At 34.5% G+C, this 25,132-nt stretch overlaps 2 protein-coding genes across 3 annotated transcripts; one reads left to right on the top strand and one right to left on the bottom strand.

Annotated features, from left to right (window-relative positions):
• Positions 1-5,236: 5,236 nt before the first annotated feature.
• Positions 5,237-16,587, top strand: LOC110774650 (uncharacterized). 2 transcript variants are annotated; one of them, XM_021979215.2, is made up of 14 exons: positions 5,237-5,632; positions 7,255-7,310; positions 7,422-7,596; positions 7,880-7,981; positions 8,362-8,433; positions 9,411-9,527; positions 9,700-9,777; positions 10,841-10,903; positions 10,976-11,072; positions 12,434-12,512; positions 12,606-12,817; positions 14,350-14,495; positions 15,746-15,868; positions 16,131-16,587. In XM_021979215.2, the coding sequence occupies exons 1-14, from the start codon at positions 5,546-5,548 to the stop codon at positions 16,281-16,283; spliced, it is 1,560 nt and encodes a 519-aa protein (XP_021834907.1). In that variant the 5' UTR covers positions 5,237-5,545; the 3' UTR covers positions 16,284-16,587. The 2 variants fall into 2 exon arrangements, with proteins under 2 accessions (XP_021834907.1, XP_021834906.1); XM_021979214.2 differs by having other exon boundaries at positions 5,309-5,632; positions 10,841-11,072.
• Positions 16,588-19,490: 2,903 nt separating this feature from the next.
• LOC110774661 (cytochrome B5-like protein) lies at positions 19,491-22,586 on the bottom strand. Its single transcript, XM_056836943.1, has 5 exons — positions 22,315-22,586; positions 22,151-22,200; positions 21,439-21,516; positions 21,251-21,342; positions 19,491-20,051 (listed from the first exon to the last, which is right to left on the bottom strand). The coding sequence occupies exons 1-5, from the start codon at positions 22,394-22,396 to the stop codon at positions 19,985-19,987; spliced, it is 369 nt and encodes a 122-aa protein (XP_056692921.1). The 5' UTR covers positions 22,397-22,586; the 3' UTR covers positions 19,491-19,984.
• Positions 22,587-25,132: the final 2,546 nt, after the last annotated feature.

Here is a 25,132-nt window from a genome sequence, read left to right on the forward strand (position 1 = left end):
CGGATGTTTTATGCATAATTTTATGCAAAATTGAACTGTAAACCCTAGTTTTATGCATAATTTCGAATTTGAGTTAGCATAATTTTGAATGTCTAATTTATGTTGCAAATTTGATGTTTAGGTGAGGTGCTTCGAAGAAAGAAGAGCACAGATTTGAGAGTTTTATTCCAGTAAGACCTATTTTTTCTTGCTGGAATTTTATTAAATTGTCTGAGTTTTATTTTAGTTTTTGAATTTTTATTTTTATTTTCTGGGTTTGGTTTGAAAAGAGTGCAGAAATGAGGGAGGTTGTTGCAACCTCAAGTGTTAGACTTTTTACATTATGTTCAGGGTGCGGATACGATCATATTTTTATTTATTGGGTACGTTGTACGTAGTATTATGTTTTGTTTGATGTTATTTCTGAAATAATTAACTAATGGGTGAATTGCTCGCGGGGAAGTCATTCAAAATTTTAACGACAAAGCATGCCATCAAATATAATGTTGGGTATCTTGAAAGTGTCTATTGCAAAAAAAAAAGTTAAACAAAAAAAAAAAAGAATGTTCAGAGTGTATTAGATCGAGTATCGGGATATACATGGCATTTGACACTGCGTTAGTTTCGAAATTTCGATACGTAACGTTGTATAGAATGTTTGAGACGTATCGCAGTATACAAGACAAAGACATTTGGACGAGCATTTGACGTACACTATGGTAGTTTCAAAATTTTGATATCGCAACATAGTAAGAGTGTTTGAGACGTAATCTATTGATATATACAAGGATTTGACACTTTATCAGTTTCAAAATTTCGATACACAAGATAGTTAACATAGTTGGTATGTGAGGGGCACACCACTTAATTACAAGATGTAGCCAAATTAGTTCTATTGTGAAAGATAGAATTGAGGGAACTTGGAAAACTAAGTACACACCAAGCTTGCATGTCTTATTAGGGAAATTGAAATCCATTTTAAAAGCAATTGAAGTTTTTGATAAACACATTCTTTAAAAAATGCGAATCATTAGAGGTTAACATGAGCATGCTTTGAAAGCAATAGCGTATGTTTGCACTAGAAAATACAGCACATTGACAGCACATTTCTAGCTTATACCCAATTGCTCTTTGGCATATTCCCTTAATCCCATTCCCCACTTCCTTAAAATCCCTGACCTTGACTCTTGATAGAATCGATCACTATTGCCACCTTTTTATCTTTATCCTTTTTCCTTTAGCGTCAACCAAACATGTCAAGACGTAACATTTTCTAGAAGTTATACTAGGTACAATAATAAGTAGTGGATCTTAAATAGTGTAGGTACGACTCTATTCTGTTTACTTTATATTCATTTATTTCAGAAAAAATAAGTTAAATTAACTTCAGCTAAAATAAGTTCAGAAAAAATTGGGGTTACCCAAGTACAATTAAAAACTAAAATAATTTCAAATAAGATAAATTCAGAAAAAAAATAAGTATAAATCAGGTGAATAGAACACACCCCTAAAAAGATAGACATTATAAGAATTAAATAAATACATTTTATGCAATTATCGTCAAATTTTAGGAGGGACTAAAACACATTTATTATCTTGGACATTATAAGAATTGTTGACATTAGATTGGAGTAGTATAACTTCTAGGAAATAGTATGTTGACTCGTTATACTTAGCGGTCCAAACCTGGACCGAAGATTGAAATTTTGATAATTAAAGACACGAAATCTGGAATCGGACTAGACCGTAAATACTAAATACTGGTCCAAAATCCAAATTGGGCCGGTTAATTTGCACCAGACATAGACTTATTTTTATACATCTTAAATTTTCTGCCCGAGGGCCGTACTAAAAATCTGACACTGTATGAACCATATAAGCTCGCAGTACGTTAGAAACTGCATAAAATTTGGACAAGCTAAATTGTGAAACGTCAATAGCAAAATGAAGCTTATTCATTAAAATAATAAATTGACACAAATTTTTACAAAATATTAGGAGCATAATTGTTCATTTATATTACAATATAAAAGAAATATTTCAAATAAAAAGATTAAAAACGGACACCCAAAAAGAAATATGCCTGATTAATACATTAATCATGTATTTTTAAGTTCCGTCTTGGGTTTATTAGTGGATGACGATTACATATATAATTATTACTCATTACTTATTTGATTACTATTGATGTATTGTAGTTGTTTACTTGCATTGTTGGCATTGGATTTGCTTAATTATTGATCTGCATGATTTGTGACTTTAAGTATATCTTTTTAGTAGTACGTATGACCATCATTGACGTACAAAAGGCGACAAACCAATATAGTGGAGACCTGGAAACCTCTCACCCTCACTAGTTTTGCAATTACCAAATCTACATTAAGCATTTTTTTTAAGGATTTGGCCTTTTTTTTTTTTGAGGAATTTGTCCTAATTTTTTAATTTATTTTTTTAATAAGGATCAAAGTTTTAAACTTCAACTTGTTGTTTTTCAAAACTAGGTATACGCGCGTTATGCGTGTCCGTTAAGAGATTAAAATTTTAATTATTAAGGCCTTACTCGTTATCGTTTTTTATTTCCTGTTTTCTTAAATGGGCCTCTTTTTCATTGCATACATCAGGTAGACGGTATTAGGTTATGAATAATCTAATTGACACGTCTGATATTGAAAATATGAAGCAATCTTCAATCTCTAGCCACGTGCCTTACATGTTAACAAGTGTCTTGCCAAAAGAATCTGAATATCATAATAAAAACATTAAATTAATTAAATTAAATTAAATTAAATTGTAATAAGTAAGCAAAAGAAGGGGTAAATTTGGGATGAAAAAATTACACAAAGAAGATAATAGTGTTGTGGCTTTTTAATATAGTAAGGACAAGTAAAATTTCAGATATCTGAATTATTATTTATTAGGTAGAAAAATTCAGATATTTCCTAGAAACTTAAAAATATATAATCTATATAATTAAAGCAGAGTGATGGCTAATGAGTGGTGAGCAAATCCCCAATACTCCCTTCTAATCTATGCCACATCAATGACCACGTTATACCCACTCAAAAGGTAGCTAATCAATTCACAACTTTAATGCTTCAATCAAGCACTAATCAAGCAAGAAAAAAAAAGGAGAATTCAAACTAGCAATAAAAGGAAAAATAACCACTACAAAAAAGGAAATAGCAAATTTTGTATTAAATGAATGGAATATAAATACAAATAAATAAGGGGAAAAAAAACATGTTGTATATCTTTAAAATGAAAATTTGTATAACATAAATATAATGACTAACTATTTCAAAACAAATCTTCAAAAATTATGAAATAAATTGAAAAATAATTTTAATCAATCTAACAAATACAGAAAATGTCATTTTTAATTTTGCATGTGATGTATATTTAATCAGTTTAATAAAAAAAAGTAGGTACTTCACTTAAATGGTTAAACCATACAATTTATAACTTACGCTACATTATTATAATAATTAATTGACATTTTACCTTAGGCATCTACCAACATTTTAATTGTCTAACATCATTAAAAAAAATCTCATATAGACCGACATAGCTATATCCTGATTTATTACTTTCATAACTACTCTCTATTTGTGTTATTACCATAATAATGTACAGAGTAAGAATTTTAAATCGAATGCACTGTTTTATTTACTTTCTAATTTTATAGAAATCCCGTGCATCGACACGGGCCTATACTAGTTAGTGTATTAATCAGGCCTATTCTGTGTATAAATATTTCCTAATAGAAAATATTGTTTGGTTGAATATGAGAAACTCGCTCCACTAATTTAGAGAATTTAGTTAAGCAATTTCCTTCATTTTGTGGGTTCCTAAGAAACATAAACCAAAAATATCCGATGCAGTCAATTTGATCCGATCCAAAAAATGGATATTTGATCCGTTTTTTAACTTTAGGATAAGATATGTGGACTTTTAAAATTTCATATATATAAATTATTCAGGTAGAAAAACCGGATATCCTATCCTAAAAACATGAAATACGATCCATTTTTTACATTCGGATATTTCGTATTGTATTCAGCTGGATAGGATCATATAACTAATTTGGTATCCTTATGAAGTGTCAGTTGTTTTTTCAACTGGCCAAACAATAGCACAATCTTTCACTTTCTACGATTTTTTATTTAATACCTAATCTCCAAATTACTACATCCGTTTCAAAAAGATCTTTACAGTTACTATTTGCACGGACTCCAATGCAATATTTAACTACTAATATATCCAATTTCGTATATGAAAAAATTATAAAAATTTGATATTCTGAAAATACAACCCGAGACCAATCTAACAAGATCTTACATGTAACGTTTTGATATATATAATGGTGAGAATTTACGGTCAAAGTTTTTATACTTTGGACACATTTTCCAAAGCGTAAAGAACTTTCTGAAACGGAGGTAGTACGTTTCACCTGCATTGTTCTTTTGTTTTTTAATTATCCCAGCTATATCTACTTCAACAAATTAGCTGATGGATCACTACTCAAAATTAAGTGTCACGAAAAACCTTTTAAGCTCCTTCCTTTTGATGTAAATAGCTAGCAACCTATCTACGCCATAATTATCCCAAGCAATTTTCATTTACTTTGTATAGTATTGGCAAAACTATATATAGAAGCTTGATGTTTTGAAATACACTTTTCTACATTTCAAAGACAATACATAAGTGATAAATAAACGGTTACATACTTATATGATCAAATACAATCTAAAAATTGCAATGTACTACAATATATTTGATACTTTAAAGAAAATAAAAGAACATAATTTTAATATAGGAAGAGATTGTATATTTTGGTAATTTATTTACAAAAATACCCTTTAATATGTTTTGCTCGCGCAATCATGAAGATTGACTGGGCGGAGCTCATGAATCTCAAACTTTTTATTTTCAATGGTAAAAAATAAAGAAATTGCATTTCAATACTATTCAAATTAGTAATAAACAAAATCTAAAAAGACCAGGAAACCTTCTCACATTAACGAGGGGAATACCAATTACCTGTTGATTCAGTGGTGATTGAAGCTGAACTTGGTAGGACGGACTGCATGCTCGATCCACCGCAACAACAATTGAGAGGGACTGAAGCATATCCACTCTCGCCCCTTCCCGGATTACAAAAAAAAAAAAAAAAAAAAAAAAAAACGTGGAACTCGAAACTGTTTACGTCCGTTGGTGGTTTTATTACTTTATTTTGTCAAATAGGGAAATACCTGTAAACTTAATTAATTGACACCGTACCTTAATTAATTTTTGACTTTATAGTTAACTCCGGAAATCATCTTCGAAATATAAAAATTGGGCGGTTCAACTTTTTCTCTCTCCACTCAAATTCATTTTTCATAATTTCTCTCTCCTCTCCCTTCGCTGTATCGAATTCTTTCGTTTATGGCGATCTGAGAGGAAGAGAGACTTTCTGAATCAGCACTTCATTAACGAAGAACACCAAATTAGGGAATTCCGTGCTGATTATTTTCCTCTTTTTTAGCTCAATTTTTGAATTTTTTTGAATTATTGTTTCATAATAATGGCTGCATTGGAATCCCTTGATTCGTTCTTGTTTTCGGCTAGCCGAGCATTCCTTAGCCCCTTTTCCGTTTTCGTTCAGATCCAGGTTAGCTTTTGGCTTCAAATGTTTGTCTTTAATTTGATTTTTTGTATTTTTATTGCTGTTTTTCTTTATTTTCTTGCTTTGCTGAATTTGAATTTATTTTTACTGTTCCTGTTGATGAATATCATGATTCTTTAACGAAACTTGAATTTTTCTTTAATATTTTGGAGAAATGTTTGAATTATGGATGTTTTGGATAAGGTTGTTTGGGTGCTAAAGTTCAGCTAGAATTTGATGAATTAGGATTGAGAGGTTGAAATGTTTAAATTAGGACTCTTTAACGAAACTTGAATACTTCGTTTGTATGATAAATTAAACAGTTGGGCTCTCTATTTGAGTTTGATGCTGGAGGAAAGCTTCTGAAATGATGAATTTTGAAGGCTTAAACTTTATGATTATGATCATAAACACTTTCGATTGTGAGGTCTGAGTAAAAGTTTGCAAATGATTTGATCATTATGACTATAACCTTTTTCCTGAGGCGCAGGGCTTAAAGGTGGTCATGCTTTGGTAGCTTGGGTTATAAAGGAAATAAACCAAGAACTGCTTCTTTAATAAGGAACCAGAGTATAATTCTAGGAGTAACTTTGGAGTGGGCTTCTTGGCAATATTTTTAATTATGTCAACCATTGATAAATTTAGAGTTGATATCGCAGTTTTAGATATGTTGAAACAGATATTCAAATCAACATCAACTTGATAATTTTTATACTTTGAAGATTATGCCATTTTCTTTTTTGGTTTTGCTTCTAAAAATTGCGAAGTTTACTTTAAAAGTTGGGGATGTGGTTGCTTTCCTTTGAGAGTTTGAGAGAACATGGATGATTGACACATCCCAGAGTCCAGTACTCCACTCGTTTCTGTGTATCTGCAGATAAACCTCAAAAAAAATCACAGATTCAGGTCTGATTGCTTCGACTGCTGACCAAAAGGGGTTGTGGGGATTTCTAGACTTAGGAAGGGGACATTTCCAGGTATTGTCCTCGCAATGATGCTGTTCATGGTATCGTATTTTTGGGATTGTATGAGCAAATGAACAGCATAATTTTGCAAACATGTCACCTCTACTCCCACCACCAATTTGCAAAATTTAAATTTTTAGTGGGAAATGTCTTATTGGTTTTAGGTAGGCAGATCTTTCTCGATGCTTGATCTCTACAAGTTAGGATGTTTATACTTCACATGACCACTTGATTTTAAGATATTTGGCCTGCCGCTTTTTTAACATCCTTCGGAGAACTACTAGACCTTCTAAAAGGCAATGCCTGTGAGATCGTCACATTATTGCACCCTTCTTTTTCACCATTTCTGCCAAGAGTGAGTTTTATACTTTGTACTTTCCAAATGGAATAGGTCGGTATGTAGAGTGATCAAATAGAAAATTTGGGCAGCTGTGGATTTGTTTTCTTGTGTGACTTTATTTTTTTGGTTGCTAGATCATTTTTGCATGTAGTTGTACTTTTAACAGTTTAACTTGTCTTCTTATCACAATATAGGAAGATCCATTCTACTCAACAATTTTTTATTCCCCTGCCGCTGTTTCAGTTTTAGCGACTAAATATTTGCTTTTATCCATTTTTCTTTCTGATTGGACAACTCTTAAACTTCCTTATTTATTGCTGCAGGGATGTTTAATCTGTTTAGTTCTAGCATTTGGGTGGGCCTGCGCTGCTTATGTCAGGTACGGAGACTGGAAGACAGATGAATGAATTGATTGATGGACTACATATTCCATTTGATGTTGAATATTATCTGTTGGGAACCTCTGACAAGATCAATAATTTTTCTGCAGGAATAAAGAAATCAAACGCATGAAAAATGAGCTGAGACGGGGAAATACCTTTGGTTTCCTTTGTCATGACATTAATGAGCTTGAGCACTCAAATCAGGTCAATCTGCCAAGAGTCACAGTTGTTATGCCTTTGAAAGGATTTGGAGAGCACAATTTGCATAACTGGAAAAGTCAGGTGCGACTCATTAGGTGACAGTATGTTCTCTACTGTTACTTCTAATAGGAATTTTCCATACCCTCTAATTAAATCGTAGATCTGGTGTCTGAGTTCTTTTTCACCCCCCCCCCCCCCCCCTCTTTTTCTCTCTGTTATGTTTAAAACTTGGTCAGGACATTTGGAATTTTGAATGGATTTTGATATTTCGCTCTCTTTCTCTCTCTAATTCATTTCGGGGCCATGATGACTGAGACAAAGTGGAGTGTGTATTGACAGTTGTGTTGATGTATGTATCATGCAGATTACATCCCTTTACGGTGGCCCTATAGAGTTCCTTTTTCTTGTAGAAAGTACAGAAGACCCAGCATATCATGCTGTATCTAGACTTATCAAAGATTATCAGGTATTGAGCTCATTCTTCCTTCATTGGAATTACTGTTATTTGGATGTTTGCAAGGGCAGGAATAGGGCACTTTGTTTCTTGTAACTTTTTTAAAGAGTCGATGGCATAAAGTATATAAAAGTAGCATAAGATCAGTTTAATTTAGTGGCAAAAGATTCTATGGTTGGTCTGTATTGACATTTGTTGTAACCTTCTTGACCTTTTAATGGTGGAAGATCGCTGTTGATCTATAACTTATTACATGGTCAATTTTATTAGGCACTTATGGAAGCATATTAGACATAGCCTTATGCTACATTTCAGCATTCATTTTGTTCTTGCTCTTGGAGGAACATCATGTAATTTGTGTATCCTAACTAATTATATTTGTAATTTGACAGGATGAGCTTGATGCTAAGATTATTGTGGCAGGCTATTCAACTACTTGCAGTCAGAAGATACACAATCAGCTTGTAAGTTACAAAGTATTTTTATTCCTACTTTCCTCGGGAGCAGAAATGACCTTTTTATCTGTTGGAGCCTTAGGAATAATGAATTGGATGTGGCCGTAGCATCTGTTGCTAATATATTCTATATGCAGAGAGAAAATTCCGTGTATTCAACTGTATGTTAATGTATCCCTGTTGACCTTTTCATTTCCCCCTTTGGTGATACCTTTGCAAAATGGCTTCTTTTTTTATTTCTACTTTTTGATGATTATTACATGCTGTTGGTTCTTCTTAATCCATTAGTTATGAGGAAATAGTCCTACAATTGAGCTTGCTTTTGGTACTTGTGGTATGTTAAATTGACAATGCTTTCAAAGGGGATAAACTATCTGGTTAGCAGCTTACTAATGTACATCCAGAGGGCTTTGACATTTTTTTCCCAACCACTCGCCAGTCGCCACCTTAAACTGTATTACTTTGCTGTTTCTCGTTATTTTTCTCATATTAACAGAAGAGAGTGTCTCCGGTACATTTATAATGCTACAGCGTGTTTCATGAATCATGATTCAACAAAAAGTTGCTTGATAATTTATTGACAGTAACCTTTGATTTTTAATAGCATCGAGATATAGAAAATTATAATTAGGATTTAGGCTCTCAAGTCATATCTTTTGAAACTTAGTGCAGAATGTTAAGTTCAGCAATCATCACTCAAAAGTCTTTCTAATACTACATATATGGAAAGCATACAGAAAGCTAGATGAACAAGACATCAAGGTATAGAGACATAATTATAACGCGTCTTTGCCCGTGGGCTCTTAATAAGAGTTTGGGAAATATTTTTTAAAAAATACATAAAAAGGATACATTGTCCTAAGAACCCTCATCGAGGCTCGACCAAATTATTTTACATCTCTATGATGAATGATATTTTTGCACTTGCATGGGTGAGGCGTTGAAGTTGCCTGCTGATCTTACTTTCATTTATGTGAACTTCTCAGGTTGGTGCGGAAAAAATGCATAAAGATAGCAAGTATATTCTGTTTCTAGATGATGATGTTAGGCTACACCCAGGATCAATAGGTGCTCTCACTGCTGAAATGGAAAAAAATCCCGAGGTATTCTTTGGCTTTGATATTGTTAAAATTAGTTAGTCTGAATGATGTACACATTTTTAATATTTCATGACCTATTTTATTGCCTTAAAACTGGTCTGGAGTCATTGTATGCTTAGTCCTTCAGTCTTTCCTGTGTTTATGCCTGCCACCGTTTGTGTTTCCATATGTGCAGATTTTTATTCAAACTGGATATCCGCTTGATTTACCTTCTGGGAGCTTAGGAAGTTACTGTATATATGAATATCACATGGTATGTGCTATTCCATTTTTTTTTTACTTTCATGCTATTTTCAAATCTGTGTATATGGCACGGAGCATCTTATTGGAAATGTGAAATATTCACTAGAATGATTTAGTTTATCTTCTAATAGTGTCCTGGACTATGGTTAGTGTTGCTGTGTAAAGTATAAAAGATCACTTATGGCACATCTGTAAAGGAAGATGAAAGAACTGTAGTTCGTAGCTTACTGAAAGGCGAGTTACAGTCCAATGCGATTTATTTTTCTACGTGATCGGCAAATAGATGGTTGGGTGGCTTTCTGTTTCAGTCAATAATCCTGTCTTCGAGTGGTATTGTTTATAGAATGCAATATTGAATTACGATCACATGCATAAGCAATTTTTCCTTGTCATGCTTGCTGTACAGAGCTTGGGCTCTTCCATCTATGGTACCAAACATCTGGTGCAGTAGCTTTCGTGAAACTGCCTGAAATCTTTTGCTGTTTATTTTGTTGTAGTATCTTTTGGTCTTAGCCAAAATCTGCAACGCTGTGTAGGTTTATTCACTGATTAATTTAAATAGTTTTGCATTTTTATGTTCCAAATTACGGGATGGAGACTTGTTCTGTGTAGAGCTATCGAAAACTGTCCCCACCAATGTGACAAAAACTGAAGTGACCCGAATATACCCCATCATGCATTCGATTCACATGGACATGCTAATCCTACATAACTATTATCCGACATGACACAGAAAACCAATCCTTAGACCCGATTCAACAGCTTTAGTCTTTTGTTCAAGCAGATTTAGTTCGGTTCTTTGATTTGCAGATTGCCATTTTTCTTCACAACAATCACAGCTCATATTTAATGCGGTCTTTAGAAAAGATATGAAAAAAAGAGACTGTTCCCTTTCGCATAACTCACAGAAGCTTTTGAGAAGCAGAGGAATCCACAGCCCTTAATGCAATTGTTTTAATTCTGATGCTGCTTGATAAATTCTTCTTACAGGAATGAGGCTGTTAATTTTTTTATGCTTGCAGCTACTGTGCTACATTTACTCTTTAATCACAGTGTTTTCTTATCTTTTACAGCCTTGCTCTATGGGGTTTGCTACGGGTGGAAGAACATTCTTCTTATGGGGTGGGTGCATGATGGTAAGTAGCTTCAATATTCTAAATGGTGCACTTACACTACATTTTTTTTTTCCTGATATCCTACGATCTCAGATGCATGCCGATGACTTCAGAAATGACAACTACGGCGTAGTCTCCGAACTTCGAGATGGTGGATATTCTGATGATATGACTCTTGCAGCTATTTCTGGTAATTCATCTACTACACTACAAATTTTACTTACCTGTCCCCTTTTGTTAAAACTTAAAACTCCTGTGGAAGTTACATATTAAAACAAGTTACAAACGTAAAAGTTCATGTGGCAGTACAAAGGGCATCCTTGACTTTGACTTACCTAGAGTATGTCTAGTAGTGAGTTCTCTTTTTCAAGGTGAGAACCAATATCAGTAAAGGCCTCCTGTAGTGGCAGACTTCAACTGATTTTTCTGTCTTATGAAGCTGCAATGTCAATAATTCATATGCTTTGGTCAAGGATATTGGTGTATTTATGTTGTGCGTGTGGTGAACATGAAATCAGAAGAAAGGATAACGAGAAAGATGTTGATATAATTGAGGTGAGAGCTCTGATTCAACCCCTGAACACTTCCAGCTAAGCTAAACAAACAAAAAAAAATTATTCAATTTCCTCCTAATCTTATATTTTTCAAATACTCCGTATCTTTTTTAGCCCCTTTCTCATTCTATAACTAGTTCCGAACAAATTTCCTTATTTCTCTTGTGTATTCTCTTCCGATAATGCCGTGACTGAATTTTGGTTTCAAACATTCCAATTATACCCTTCCCTCTAATAATGGTCTGGGCTGGTACTTAACAGTGGATCAAGGAATTCCGTTTAACAGTTGGCAGAAAATGGCATATGTAAAGAAGCAAAATCAGCAGGCAGCGTGTTGCTCAGTTAATGATCTTGGCCTAGTGCCCATGTTCTGTATCCCAGTCCCTTTCTTATTTTTTTGTGCTCGTTCAAAATATAAAGCATTTGTTTATATATTTTGAGCACAGCACACTATAGAAAGAAAGCTAACAACTCCATGTTATTGATATGGGCTTGATATGAGTTGTCAGCAGTATTTCTTGATCATTGATTAGGGCGATTACAGCCTGCAATAGAAGTCTAACTTTGACAAGGCATGCACTGTGTCTGTCAGGTCTTGGTGCCGTTGTATGCATATGTATATGCCTGGTAGTTTCAATCAATTTAGACGATAGATAAAATGTCTTACAAAATTAATGCCATGAAGTTTATGTCAGCCATACCTTTTTAAGCATGCAACGAGTGGTTGAAAGTGCTCCATACGGTAGTTTCCATATAGAAAGAAAGCTAACAACTCCATGTTATTGAACCGTTGTTTCGTTTTAAAACTCTGATCTCTCGTAAAACCTATATCATGGTAAGTGAGGAGATGTTCTATTGGTATGAATTTGCCTAAAGACTTCAAACGTTCAGATATCATGTTTCTATTTGCAAACTTGATCTACATTGCTTATTTGGTTCTTGAAGCACATTTGGGTATTTTATACTTGCAGTATCTGATTCCTGTCATCGCTTTCAGGAGCTCACAAAAAACTCATAACATCTCCTCCAGTTGCTGTGTTCCCTCATCCACTTTCAAGCGATCTTAGTTTCTCGAGGTTTGTTGTAATATCTAAGTGGTTTTCATCTATTAAGAATGTAATTCTAAATTGCATAAGAAAATGTTTGGTCTGTATAATCTTCTGATGTAGGTACTGGAACTACTTGAGGAAGCAAACATTTGTTCTAGAGTCATATGTGTCGAAGGTCAATCGGATCATGAACCGTGCATTATTTTCCGTCCACTGCTACTTCTCATGGGGATTTGTGGCACCATATGTCATGGCTGTGATACATGTTGCGGCTTCACTCCGGATGCGCTACGGATCATATTCAATTGAGGATGAAACCCTTATTTCTGGTGGTAAGTTAATTTTCTTTCCTTTTAGGTAGATCACTCCGATATCTAGATCTTATCAGCTGAATCATCTTGGTTATATAACAACTTATTGGCCATGAGTTGCCAACTTTTAGTGTGATGAGTGAACTGGTATGTAATAGGATGGTTCCATGCCGATGTTATGGTAATTTACATTATCAGAACCCCCACTGCTGGTTGGTTACATTGCATTTATAGGGTTCACATGAAGCATCTTTATTAGAAATAGGAGAAGAAGGGATGTTACTTAAAGATGCGTAATACTTAATATAAGACGAGGTCATGTTGGAACATGTGCAGCAGGGCTGAGGTGCTAAGTAAGGTTAGCTTTGGTTTAGGGGTTGTTTTTTCAGAATATGATCTTGATTGATTTGGTACAAAGTTATTTCATGTGTAAAGAACCCAGCAGGGGTCAAGAACCTTTGTGATGTTGACTTGTTTCAGACATGCTGCTGAAGATGCGTTTATGGACTTAACCAATATTGATATCCACCTGCCACGTTATAGTGGTGGGCCCTGTTTGAAAAGTATTTGTAGGCTATCTTCTTTTCACCTGAAAACCCCTTAGCTGAAGTTCTGAATTAATTTGATCTTATACTACCTCCGTTTCCTTTTTAGTCTACACACTTTTCCTTTTTGCACTATTAACATATTCTACTTTGACACTGTCGGTGATTTATACGCAAGTAAAAACAGTCATGTGAGATGGTTCGTGATCCTGTTAAATTCGTCTCTCTATCTATTAATGGTAAAAAAAAATCAACTTGTTGTATCTTTTACTTGTTTTAAAGATGTTAATGGTCAAACGTTCTGCATTGGAAGCGTGAAAGTGAAACTGTTTGGATGAAAAGAAACTTTATGAACTTATCTAAACTTACTTTTAGTTGTAAAATAAACTTTATAGCCCTTGTCTCGACTTTCCTGAACTGAATCTTCATGGAACTTTAGGCTGTTGCAACTTTTCTTTAATCCCACAAACTTGAAAGATCATATTTATAAACTGCATGTATGATAATAATCATTTTTGTAGAACTTGCTTTGAGCTGAAATGAATTGAAGTTGTAATTTTAAATTCCACTGATCAAAATACAATCTCCTAAGGGAAGTGTAGTTTGCAAGGACCAAAAGCTTAATGAGAAGACATTGAGCCACTGCTCCACTTGAAAGGAAGGAAATAGTTCCTCAAATGGCTGTAGTTTAATATGCACTTGCTAGAGGCTTTTTGTTTTCTTGTTCTGGAGAACTAAAATCTCAGTCACAGATGAATTATACTTGAGGTGTATAACGCTGCAGCTCCTGTGTTGAAATGAGAGGTGAGAATAAGGGACTGTTTTTTAGAGAGTTTGGATTTCTAGGTTCCTGCCTTACTAGTCATGTATGTTATTTTGTCACCTTGAATTTAAATTGTTTGTTTTGGAATATTGAATCTAAGTGAATGACTTTTCCATAATTTATGCAATCTAATTTCTTGTTTACAGATACTCATGTGCATCTTCTGTTTTCCTATGTTCTCTTAGGGTGGTTATTTGTGGGTTGCCTGGCCATATGCACTGCTATCGAGTTGCTTTCCATGTGGAACTTGACAAGGATTGAAGTTCATTTGTGCAACTTGTTGTCCCCCGAGGCACCGCCTTTGTCACTTGCAACCTACAATTGGTGTCTGGTGTGTTTCTTCTCAATTTTAAAAGTTTTGTGACTTGACAGATGTTCTTTTGGCTTATGTATCTGTATATCATGTCCTCTAAAATTTATGATGTAACTTATGGCCAAATTGCTCGTATAACCATGTATGAATAAGGCTAACTCATACTTGGCAATGGAGATGCATTGCCATGGAAAATTGGATCATTCATGTAGAACATTGCTTGTAAACTCATAAAAAAGGGCATTAGTATAATACTAGGAGCTTATGCCATCAAGCTGTCAGTCTATATGTGGAGATTAGGTTGAGGATCTACCACACCTTAGAATAAGCTAAAGAAAGTCTTCCCAAGTTTAGTTCTTACCTCGTGCTTTTCACTCTTCGGGCACGCTTGGATTGGGTGTAATGGATTATGGGGGTAATAAAAGTCAAACCACCATAATAAAAGGACAATGAAGGAGAATTGTGGTGGTTGCATGGAGGGTGGTGTGGTGGTATTGTGATGAGAAGTTGTGGTAGTGGTGATGTTGTGAGGAGAAGGGAGGAAGGGGAGAACTAATTACCCCCCAAATGAGGGTAATAATCACCCTAGTGGATGGTGGGTAACTATTCCCCCCATGATGAGGTTATTTCTTCCCCCTTCCCTTTTATTTTCTTGTTGCCAATACTAGCTTGTTCCCTTTGCCACCACTTCATCCCCTCATCATCACCTTCAATTACCTTAGTTTGACTTTTATTACTCCTTTAATACATTACCCTCAATCCAAGCATGCCCTTTATGTGCTTACTTCATACCCCTGAATCCTGTAAATGTTCATATCAGTTTTACTGTGTGTGCGGGTGTGGCTTATGAAACACCAATTGATCTTGGCTTACTGAACAAAATTTGACAGTTTATTACAAAGCCAATCAAGATCTTTGCCAGAGCCAGCCAAACAAGTCCAACTCTTCAGGTTTTCAGTTCCGTTTGAATGTTCTAATGAATAGACCAATCCCTTATTGTGCATTCTAACCAAGTCCGAATAAAAGAGCTGGAGTTGGTTTACTCAGAGTGAAAAGTAAAGAGCTGAAATTCAGTGGTTTATAATGTATTCAGAACAGCACTTAGCATTGTTTTCATGGACTGTTAGTCTGTTAATAGTTGAAATTGCGTTTTGGGACAAAATCATTGATACCACTTATCATGAGTGACGCTCCTTTTTGTAGTTGTTTGTAATGTGGCCCATAATCTGTTGCTAACTTTTTTCCTATTTCAATGTCATGTTGAGCAGGTATTTGTGGCGATGCTTGTGGATAACTTTTTATATCCTATCTCTGCTCTAAGATCTCACTTCACGCAGTCTATTAATTGGTCTGGTATAATATACTATCTGAAGGATGGGAAAATATACAAGGTATACTAGTTTTTTTTCGACAGATAATTGGATTTAAACAATAACCTAAATGATTTATGTAAATGAGTCGTGGGGTGTCTGTCTCTGCATTGAAGTGAAACTTTGACTAGCTTGCTATATACTTCGTATATGTGTTTATTACTATTTTCGATGATGGTCTCCATTTCTTGATTTGAATCCGAGACTATCAAATGTGATTGTTTTAGTAACTTTTACTATGCTGTGTTGACTCTTAAATCTCACATTATTACCTGTTGTGCAGATTGATAGAGGAAATGACATCGGTCCAAAATACTCAGACCTAAGTGGAAAGAATTTGCATGGGAAAAGGGGATCTCCACCCAAAGTATCATTCATCAGTTCATTAGCAAGAACTTTAGTACAGTGGCGGCAGCCGAAAAAATATGATGTGTAGGATCATTTATAACATGAATGATAGGTTGCAATTATTTTGGACAGCAAGGGACTTCGAAGCAATATTTTTTCGCGAATACAACCCTCACATGTCAATTTGGCCATTCTTCATTGATTGATTCATGCATTAGGATTCATTTTTTTATTCTTCAATCGATTGATCTTCATCTTCAGCTTCAGCTGATTTTTTGTAATTTATATCAATATCATTCTGTAGTTTTGATCAGTGTTAAAATTTCCTTGTACCATTGTAAAGTTACAAATGTTCGATTTTTCAAGCGTGATAAAATAGTTGTTTTGCTTAAGTTTCTGTCCCCTGCAGTAAGGCCCTGTTTAGTTCACCTTAATTCAGGACCTTATTACTTATTTCAAATCTAATCAGATTAGATCAGATCAGACCAGATCAAATCAGAAAAAATAAGTTCAGATCAGATCAGATCAGAAAAAAATAAGTTAAGATCAGATCAGATCAGATTAGAAAAAATCATATCAGATCAGACTAGATTATTGTTATTATTATTATTATTACTCCCCCCGTCCCGGAATACTCGAAACGGTTTGACTTTTTGCACTATTTACATAATTTACTTTGACCCTATTTTATTTCAAGTATATGAAAACAAATGTTAGTATATAATATATTGTTGGATTCATCTTAATATATATTTTCAAAATATTAATATTTTATAAGTTTTTATAATATGTAGTTAAAGATATTGGTGGTCAAAGTTGTGCATTGGCAAGCGTGTACGGTCAAAACGTTGCGAGTATTCCGGGACGGAGGGAGTATTATTATTATTATTATTATTATTATTATTATTATTATTATTATTATTATTATTATTATGGGAAAACACCAAAACATTACAAGCTTAACAAGCTACAAAGATCAATGGAACTACAAGAAGTTGAAGGGGAGCCGAGATACAATCTGCGCCCCCACTCCTCTAGCTATGGCGAACCCGATCCTGCTGAAAATGTGGGCAGCTGCCCGCGCTCCAATGTCCTGAGCCCTAGAGTACGTCTGGACCCGCTTCAGCAAAGAAACAACCCCTTTCTCTAATTCCCCAAAAGAAGAGAAGGAAAAAGGTAAGAAACCGTAACCCAAAGCCCTACAACACGCCGCATACTTATCCTGCTTCCGCTGCGCTGCAACCGCCACAACCCGACCCGGAACGAAGCCTGACAACCCAGATTGCGTCATAGGGGAAGACCCAGTCAAGTCAACACACACATCTAGACCGCCATCCCATGAGTAAAGCAATATATCTGCAGGACGAAGAGCTCCATCACTCTCACTAGTCAGCCCAACATCAACCTCCTTGCGAGCAGAAATCCCCGACCGATAGCAAATATCCAAAAGGGTATCACGAACAACATTATGACGATGTTTGATACCCACAATCCCAGCACAAGACAGGGCATGATCCCCATAAATGTCCCCGTCGAAAACCCGAGAGCAAGCAGAACACGGCGTCGAATCAGAGAACAACGGAATACCCAACCGATAGCAAAGAACCGAACGATAAGTCTTACCGTTCATAGTCTGGCCTAACCCCGAGATGGGGACTGCCCGCAACCAAGCTGAGGACTGATCCCTCTGCTGTGATTTCCATAGGGCAACAAGACGCGAAGATAAGGACTTATTATTATTATTGGTATATGTTTATATCATTGTTATTATAATTAATATTTTATTACTATTATTGATTTAATAAAAAATAATGTTGTTGTCGGTGCAATTAAAATCTATTATTTAAGGCATAAAAGAACATTTACAAAACATTCAAATTCATCATGTCCAAATTAAAACCATAGAAAAGATATGATCATGTCATGTCCATATTAGAACTGATTTTTATACATCAGAACCATTATATATCTCGACCAGAACTGGTAGTATCAGATAATATCTAGATCATAACTGATCTGTACAGATCATATCCAGATCATGTTCAAATCTGCAATGATCTTGTCTACATCAGAACCGATCCTTGCAGAACCAATATGTTCAGATCAAAATCGATTTGTACAGTTCATGTCCAGATCAGAATCGATATGTCCAAATTATAACTGGTCTAGATATCGACTCTATACAGATTATGTTCAGATCAGAACTGATCTGTACAGATCATGACCAGATCAGAACTGATCTGTACAGATCATGTCCAGATTAGAACTGATCTATACAGATCATGTCCAGATCAGAACTGATCTGTACAGATCATGGCCAGATCAGAACTGATCTGTACAGATCATGTCCAGATCAGAACTGATCTGTACATATCATGTCTAGAGCAGAACTGATCTGTACAGATCATGACCAGATTAAAACTGATCTGTACAGATCATGTCCATATCAGAACTGCTCTGTACAGATCATGTCCAGATCAGAAGTGATATGTACAGATCATGTCCAGATCAGAACTGATATGTACAGATCATGTCCAGATCAGAACTGAACTGTATAAATCATGTCCAGATCAGAACTGTTCTATACAGATCATGCCCAGATCAGAACTGATATGTACAAATCATGTCTAGATCAGAACTGATCTGTATAGATCATATCCAGATCATAACTTATATGTCTAGCTCATAACCGATCCATCTAGATCATGTATAGGTTTATCTAATATAAGGAATAGTTAAATCATGAGCAAAGTCAAATAAATAATAACAATATTATAAATTTTTGTAACATTTATTTACACGTAAGTCGTTTAATTTTAATAAATGTAGATTTTTGTTTAAACTTAATTCTGAAGAATCAGATCAGATCAGATGAGATCAGACCAGATCAGATCAGATCAGATCAGATCAGATCAGACCAGACCAGATCAGATCAGACCAGATCAGATCAGAAAAAATAAGTTCAGATCAGATCAGATCAGAAAAAATAAGTTCAGATCAGATCAGACTAGATCAGACCAGATCAGATCAGATCAGGAGAAATAAGGTGAACTAAACAGGGCCTAAGTCTTTTGTATATTTGATGATTTGATGCAAGTTAAGTTTTTGTTTGTCTGCCCCAAAGTGAATAAGAGCATACCAAGTACCTAAATTCTGTTTTACATTGTGCAAGATTGATCGTTCCAAGTGGGAAAACCTTCAATGCCCCTGAGATGTAGCAATATTGCTTCAAGAAAAGCTGTTAACACTTAACAGTTAACAGTATGATAATCCTTGTACAATAAAATACTCTGTATAAAAAAAGACCCTTTCTCATAAAATACTGGTATGAATGAGTTTAATCGTCTACAATATTTCACCTAATGAAATTTGAATATGGTGATAATATAAAACATTAATCAATTAAGTAAAATGGAGAAGCAGGAGATGTATGAGTCACGAGTCAGAAAAATGGAGCAGTAAAATGGAGAAGCAGGAATTGCTCTTCACGAGTCACGACATGATCGTTTACTCAGAAATACAGCTGAATGTTTTTTCTCCAATCAATTACTTCCAAAGAAGAATTCATCAATTGAGTAAGACTCAAGAATTGAAAGCATCCATGTCTTGAAGTTGACTTGCAGTGCTATTCCTGGTTTTTTATCAAAGAGAATTTAACACCTGCTAGGGCTTAATGTTACATCAAGATTTTGCTATTGACAATGGCAATGGCAGATGAAGAAGAGCCTCGGCTATTAATCCTATGATGGTTCCACGAATTTGGTACATTTGTAGGTTTGCAATAGACTATCACTGTTCCAATTCTCCAATGCAGAAATCATCAATTATGTCAAACACTCGTGTACCATGCTGTGGCCTGCCAAGCAAACAAATGCGTGAAATTGTGCCCAAAAAAGCAGCACCAGCACATTAAAACCAACTAATAAATTTCAAACATTAACGGGCTCGTTTGGTACCACTGCAAGTTTACAGTTTTTGGCTTTTTGGTTTTGAAAGTCATCACTTATATTGAATCATTAACTAAAAAATAGTCATACTTATAGTAATCCTGTTGATTTTGAAAACTGACAACAAAAAACTGAAAACCACCTTTTGTAGTTTTCATATTCTGTAAAAAACAAGAGATTGGAAACAAAAAGCGATACCAAACGGACCCTAAGTTACTATTTTGGCCAAAGAAAGTGAGCATCAATTAAGAGTATAAGCATGGCATTAACATAGCGAAACTGCTTATATCATAAAAGCATAGGATTAACATAGCTAAACTGCCTTATATCATAAAAGCATAGGAATATGCATTTCAGATAGTGCACAGCACGAGAAGCCATTCATTGCCAGGGGAGGGGGTTATGATCCCAATTTTACGTTCATAAATCGAATACTTCTTTCCACGACCCTGATCCTCCTCTAAATTATGTTCCACACTACAGAAAACAGCTTTGATCATGGGACCTACAAGGCTACAAGAACATATACAAAAGCATTATTTCAAAGGCCGACCTAGACAATTTTCTGTTGGAAAGTAGTACTTCCAAGTAAGTAGTGTGGAATCGTTTGGTAGGCAAACACATGAGAAGTTGCACTTCTTAGGAAGTTCTACTTCTCAGAAAATGGAGGTCTCCTAGATAAGTGGAACTTCCTAGGGGAAGTCCTATTTCCCATGTTCAACCAAACAACATTTTGCGCTTTCTAGGCATGAATCTACATGGGAAAACTAATTCTAACCAAAATACAAGTAGGTTGTAAACTTGGAATATGTGGATTTATTCTGCAAAAAACCATTGCATGTATAGTCAGCATAATCGGATTGGAACCTCAAAGAAGTTAGAGAAGGTATACCTAGACATGTAAGAAGTTTAAACGAAGATAAGTTGGTAAAGATTCAGCCTAAATCTTAGAAATGGTGAGGTACGTGTATGTTCAACCTTACTTCTATACAATCTTATGTAGTAGTAGAGAGATTTCTGAAAAGGCCACAATAACATTTTCCAGAGAAGTAATGGGAAGTGTATTCCTCTAATAGCAACAAATGCAACGGATATGGAAGGTGCATACCCAAAGAACCCTTCAGTGGAATCATCCCCTGCATGCGTTAAGATAGCATCACCACCTGGATGCTCCTCCACATATGAAGTTACATCATATACCTACATTAACAGCATCACAGTTATAGAACTAGCAATTCTTTCTTTCAAGTTAATGATCACACTGAAGAAACAGATTGGACGGCAAAACAATTTAACCTTATCTTTGATGATGACCCAACAATCAGTCCTTTTGTCATGCAACGAAACTTCAGCTTTAGTATATCTTCTAGATTCCTTGTCAAAAGAAGAAACAAAGATAATTAATCTCTTTTTAATTTACAGAGATCAAACCTAATAACATTTTCCATGAGTGGATATCAATAAAAAATGATATACAAAGATCCTGCCAAGTCACCCAAAACCCTTTAAACCCGAGATTTGATGTCAGCATTGACATTCAGTCACTCTTCTGAGATGCCTTCAATGAAAGAAACTAAAATAGGCAATTAAGTCGGAAGATCGAGGCAGTGAAGCTGCAATTCCTTCCTCAAGGCAGTTAAGTTTCAATCAAGCAAACAAAAATATTTCAGATATTGTTAATGGTTACATTCAGCATTTCAGAAGCTGCAATACTAAGCTCCCCCGGAAATTTCTATTATAAACCTGGGTGTACCAGGCAACTGTACAAGGCTAATAGAAAATAAAAAAACACTTCCGCAGTATGAAATCAATATGTTTACAAATATCCATGATAGATTGGTAGCTACAGTCTTACACAGCAAAGATTCAATACAAGTAAACTTTAATGCTAAAAAGATGATAAAAGCACATTAATTTAGAGCATAATCGAAGCTTTAGAACATTTTACCAATAAATTTTTTAAAAAGGCGAAGAAACCGAAAAAAACCACAAAAATCAAATGTATTACCTTAGATATGTTTTTGGGGTTATTATTCAAGGCTTCAGTTTTCGATTGACCTGTATTGTTAACACAAATCAGACGATTAATCAGTAATAATAACTGAGATGGAAGAATTTCACTAAAAAGTCAAAATCTTGAATTGGGTATAGAAAAGGATGGAGAAAGATAACTGGGTTTGGTAAATCGTGGGATGACAAAGAGAAGAGCTAATAGAAGACCCAGTATCAATGACCCTGCTACAATCATCTCCATTTTCCAGAATTTGGAGCTTCAACTGATGTAATTGCAGGATCAGTGAGAAATTAAAATCGTCGCAAGAAATTAGAAATCTATGATGGTGCTTCGCAATAATCGTAAATGAGTAAATGACACAAGAGTCTTTAAGATTTGTATCAGTCCTGTGGGTGAAAATGAAAATGAAAATGAAAATCAACGACTGACATTTGCGTAAATCATATGGCATTTTTGAATTAAACCAGTTGTGGAAATAAAATTAAAAAAATCGAGATATAAAATTAAAACTTAAATTAATTAAAGTTGATTTAATATTTTAATTGATCCTTTCCAAAAAAAAAAAAAGTGATTTAATTTGTTGTGAATAAAACAGCAGAGATGAGAGAGAAAGTAGGGTTGTCTTCATTATTCCATATAATACTGGGTATATATAGGATACAATAGTTAGGGTTTGACTGAACCCTAGAATATTCCGGAAATACTAATGGGGGTATAATGGGCATCCATATTATATTTCATAACACTCCCCCTTGGATGTCCATTATACAAAAATAAAATTTCTCTCTTAAAATAAAATATTTCCTAATGCGCGAACGATGTTGCCTCATTAAAAACCTTACCAGGAAAACCCAGTGGGAAAAAACCATGGTTAAGGGAAAAAGAGTGCAGCGCGCATCTACTCCCCCTCATGATTACATAACTTGAGATCTTTGATACGAGGCAATCCAATCTGGCAAACTAATTTCTTGAAAGTAGCAGTTGGATGCGCCTTGGTAAATAGGTCTGCCAAATTTTCACTTGAACGAATCTGCAGAACCTGTACATCACCATTCTTCTGCAGATCATGGGTGAAGAAGAATTTTGGTAAAATGTGCTTTGTTCTATCACCTTTGATGTATCCATCCTTGAGCTGTGCAATGCATGCTGCATTATCTTCATACATAACTGTTTGAGCTTCTTTCCCTGTGGATATGCCACAATATTCTCGTATATGTTGAATTACAGACTTTAACCATACACATTCACGACTAGCTTCGTGGATAGCTAAAATTTCTGCATGATTAGAAGAAGTATCTGCAATAGTTTGCTTCATGGAACGCCAAGAAATGGCAGTACCACCACATGTAAAAACATATCCTGTATTTTGAAACGTTCACTTGTATGCACTAGGTGAGTATTTATATCACCAGACTTTTGACAATAATACCTGAAATAAATATATTTTCTTGTACATAATATTACAAATGTATCCTTAAATATTGGACATATATAAACCTTCTTCTGGAGGTTATAAGTAGTAGTAATCATCAATGTTGATCAAAATTTCTCTAGTCATACTTTCATGATTATACATGATAAATAATTATATCACTGTCCAACTAAGGGTATAATGTAATTTATGGTTCTTCTGGACCATAAAATAAACTCAATGTAAGGACATTACATACTCTTATCTTAAAATTTTGAATCAACTCATATTTGTACAAGAATTCTTCCGTAAATAAATATGTATATTTCATAATTCTCAAGTACTCAAACTACTGGTTGAGACGACAGTTCAAAAACACTCTTCAAGAGTTTAGATAATATTTGATCAATGTTATGACATTCATATGTAAAACTTAAAGGGCTAGATGTGTAAGAACATCATGTATAAGTTCTTCAGGAACTCTTCTTATTGCATGATTCATAACATGCTATTAAATCAATATTATATATATACTTCTTTCGCAACTATTCGCCCATTGGAGTAAGAAACTCCTCTTATAATATTCATAAAGTTGCAAATCCGTCTTACCATTCTTTGGATGCATATTAATATATGACATCATAATAATTTTGAAACATATATAACTTGATAAATGAAAATCAATCATGATAAAACACAAAACAAACTAAATGTATGATGAATGATGCATTTACATATTAACTACAGATGTATATGAATGTAAGACTCAAAATGCAAAACACTGTACAGTGTGGATATTCGAATCCATATCTTGTTGGACTTCAGGTCCATGAGCTCATTTAATCATTATAGTTATGACTACGTCGAAATAGACATAGATTTACGATCCCCTGTTCAAAACCCATTATTTCTCGCATATGCATTATATTCGGTTCCATCATCTACCGGTATCATCAAAATTCTTCAACATATACTTCGCATGCTATTCATCAATGATATCTGAATACTTATTCAATAGGTACCATTCATCTTTTCTCATGGGCCATCTATTATAGTTCAGATATCTATACCACTTCAAGGGTATTTCATACACTATATATTAGTGTTTTCTTTCTTTTCAATAACATCATCAACTGCATTATCTTGCCATCATTTTCATATAATCACTATGTTGGAACCATATATATAATCTACACTTCAGGTGTAGAGATTTAAATAAATATTAGCAAGATATATATTTCTCAACACTTACTATATGTAACATCGAGCACTATGACTATCATACACCTTTATGCCTTTGAACATGTAACAATTCAACAAAATCAAGTCATAGATATTTATGTCCAAACATACTTAGAGGACATAAAGCTGGCATGTACACTTACTCATATGGGGATCAATTTATTATCTTTCAATTTTGCCAACTTATTCTTGCTCGTCTCCCCCTAAGTTGGGAAAATATTTTCAATATGTTATGGGGCATAAAAAATTTCACCAACTAAATAATACACTTTTCAACGTGTATTTTGATAAATATTACATACTTTTGTTCTCTTCTGGAGATC

This window comes from Spinacia oleracea, chromosome 2, assembly GCF_020520425.1.
Source record: "Spinacia oleracea cultivar Varoflay chromosome 2, BTI_SOV_V1, whole genome shotgun sequence".
Taxonomy (NCBI): Eukaryota; Viridiplantae; Streptophyta; class Magnoliopsida; order Caryophyllales; family Amaranthaceae; genus Spinacia; species Spinacia oleracea.

What these genes read in the sequence shown, in the direction of transcription:
- LOC110774661 (XM_056836943.1), bottom strand. Translation starts at nt 22,396, where the DNA reads ATGGAGATGATTGTAGCAGGGTCATTGATACTGGGTCTTCTATTAGCT. An exon ending in CCCACGATTTACCAAACCCA is followed by an intron (nt 22,201 to 22,314) that starts GTTATCTTTCTC and finishes TTAACAATACAG; the next exon opens with GTCAATCGAAAACTGAAGCC. An exon ending in ACCCCAAAAACATATCTAAG is followed by an intron (nt 21,517 to 22,150) that starts GTAATACATTTG and finishes TCTTTTGACAAG; the next exon opens with GAATCTAGAAGATATACTAA.
- LOC110774650 (XM_021979214.2), top strand. Translation starts at nt 5,546, where the DNA reads ATGGCTGCATTGGAATCCCTTGATTCGTTCTTGTTTTCGGCTAGCCGA. An exon ending in GACTCTTGCAGCTATTTCTG is followed by an intron (nt 11,073 to 12,433) that starts GTAATTCATCTA and finishes CATCGCTTTCAG; the next exon opens with GAGCTCACAAAAAACTCATA. An exon ending in TGAAACCCTTATTTCTGGTG is followed by an intron (nt 12,818 to 14,349) that starts GTAAGTTAATTT and finishes ATGTTCTCTTAG; the next exon opens with GGTGGTTATTTGTGGGTTGC.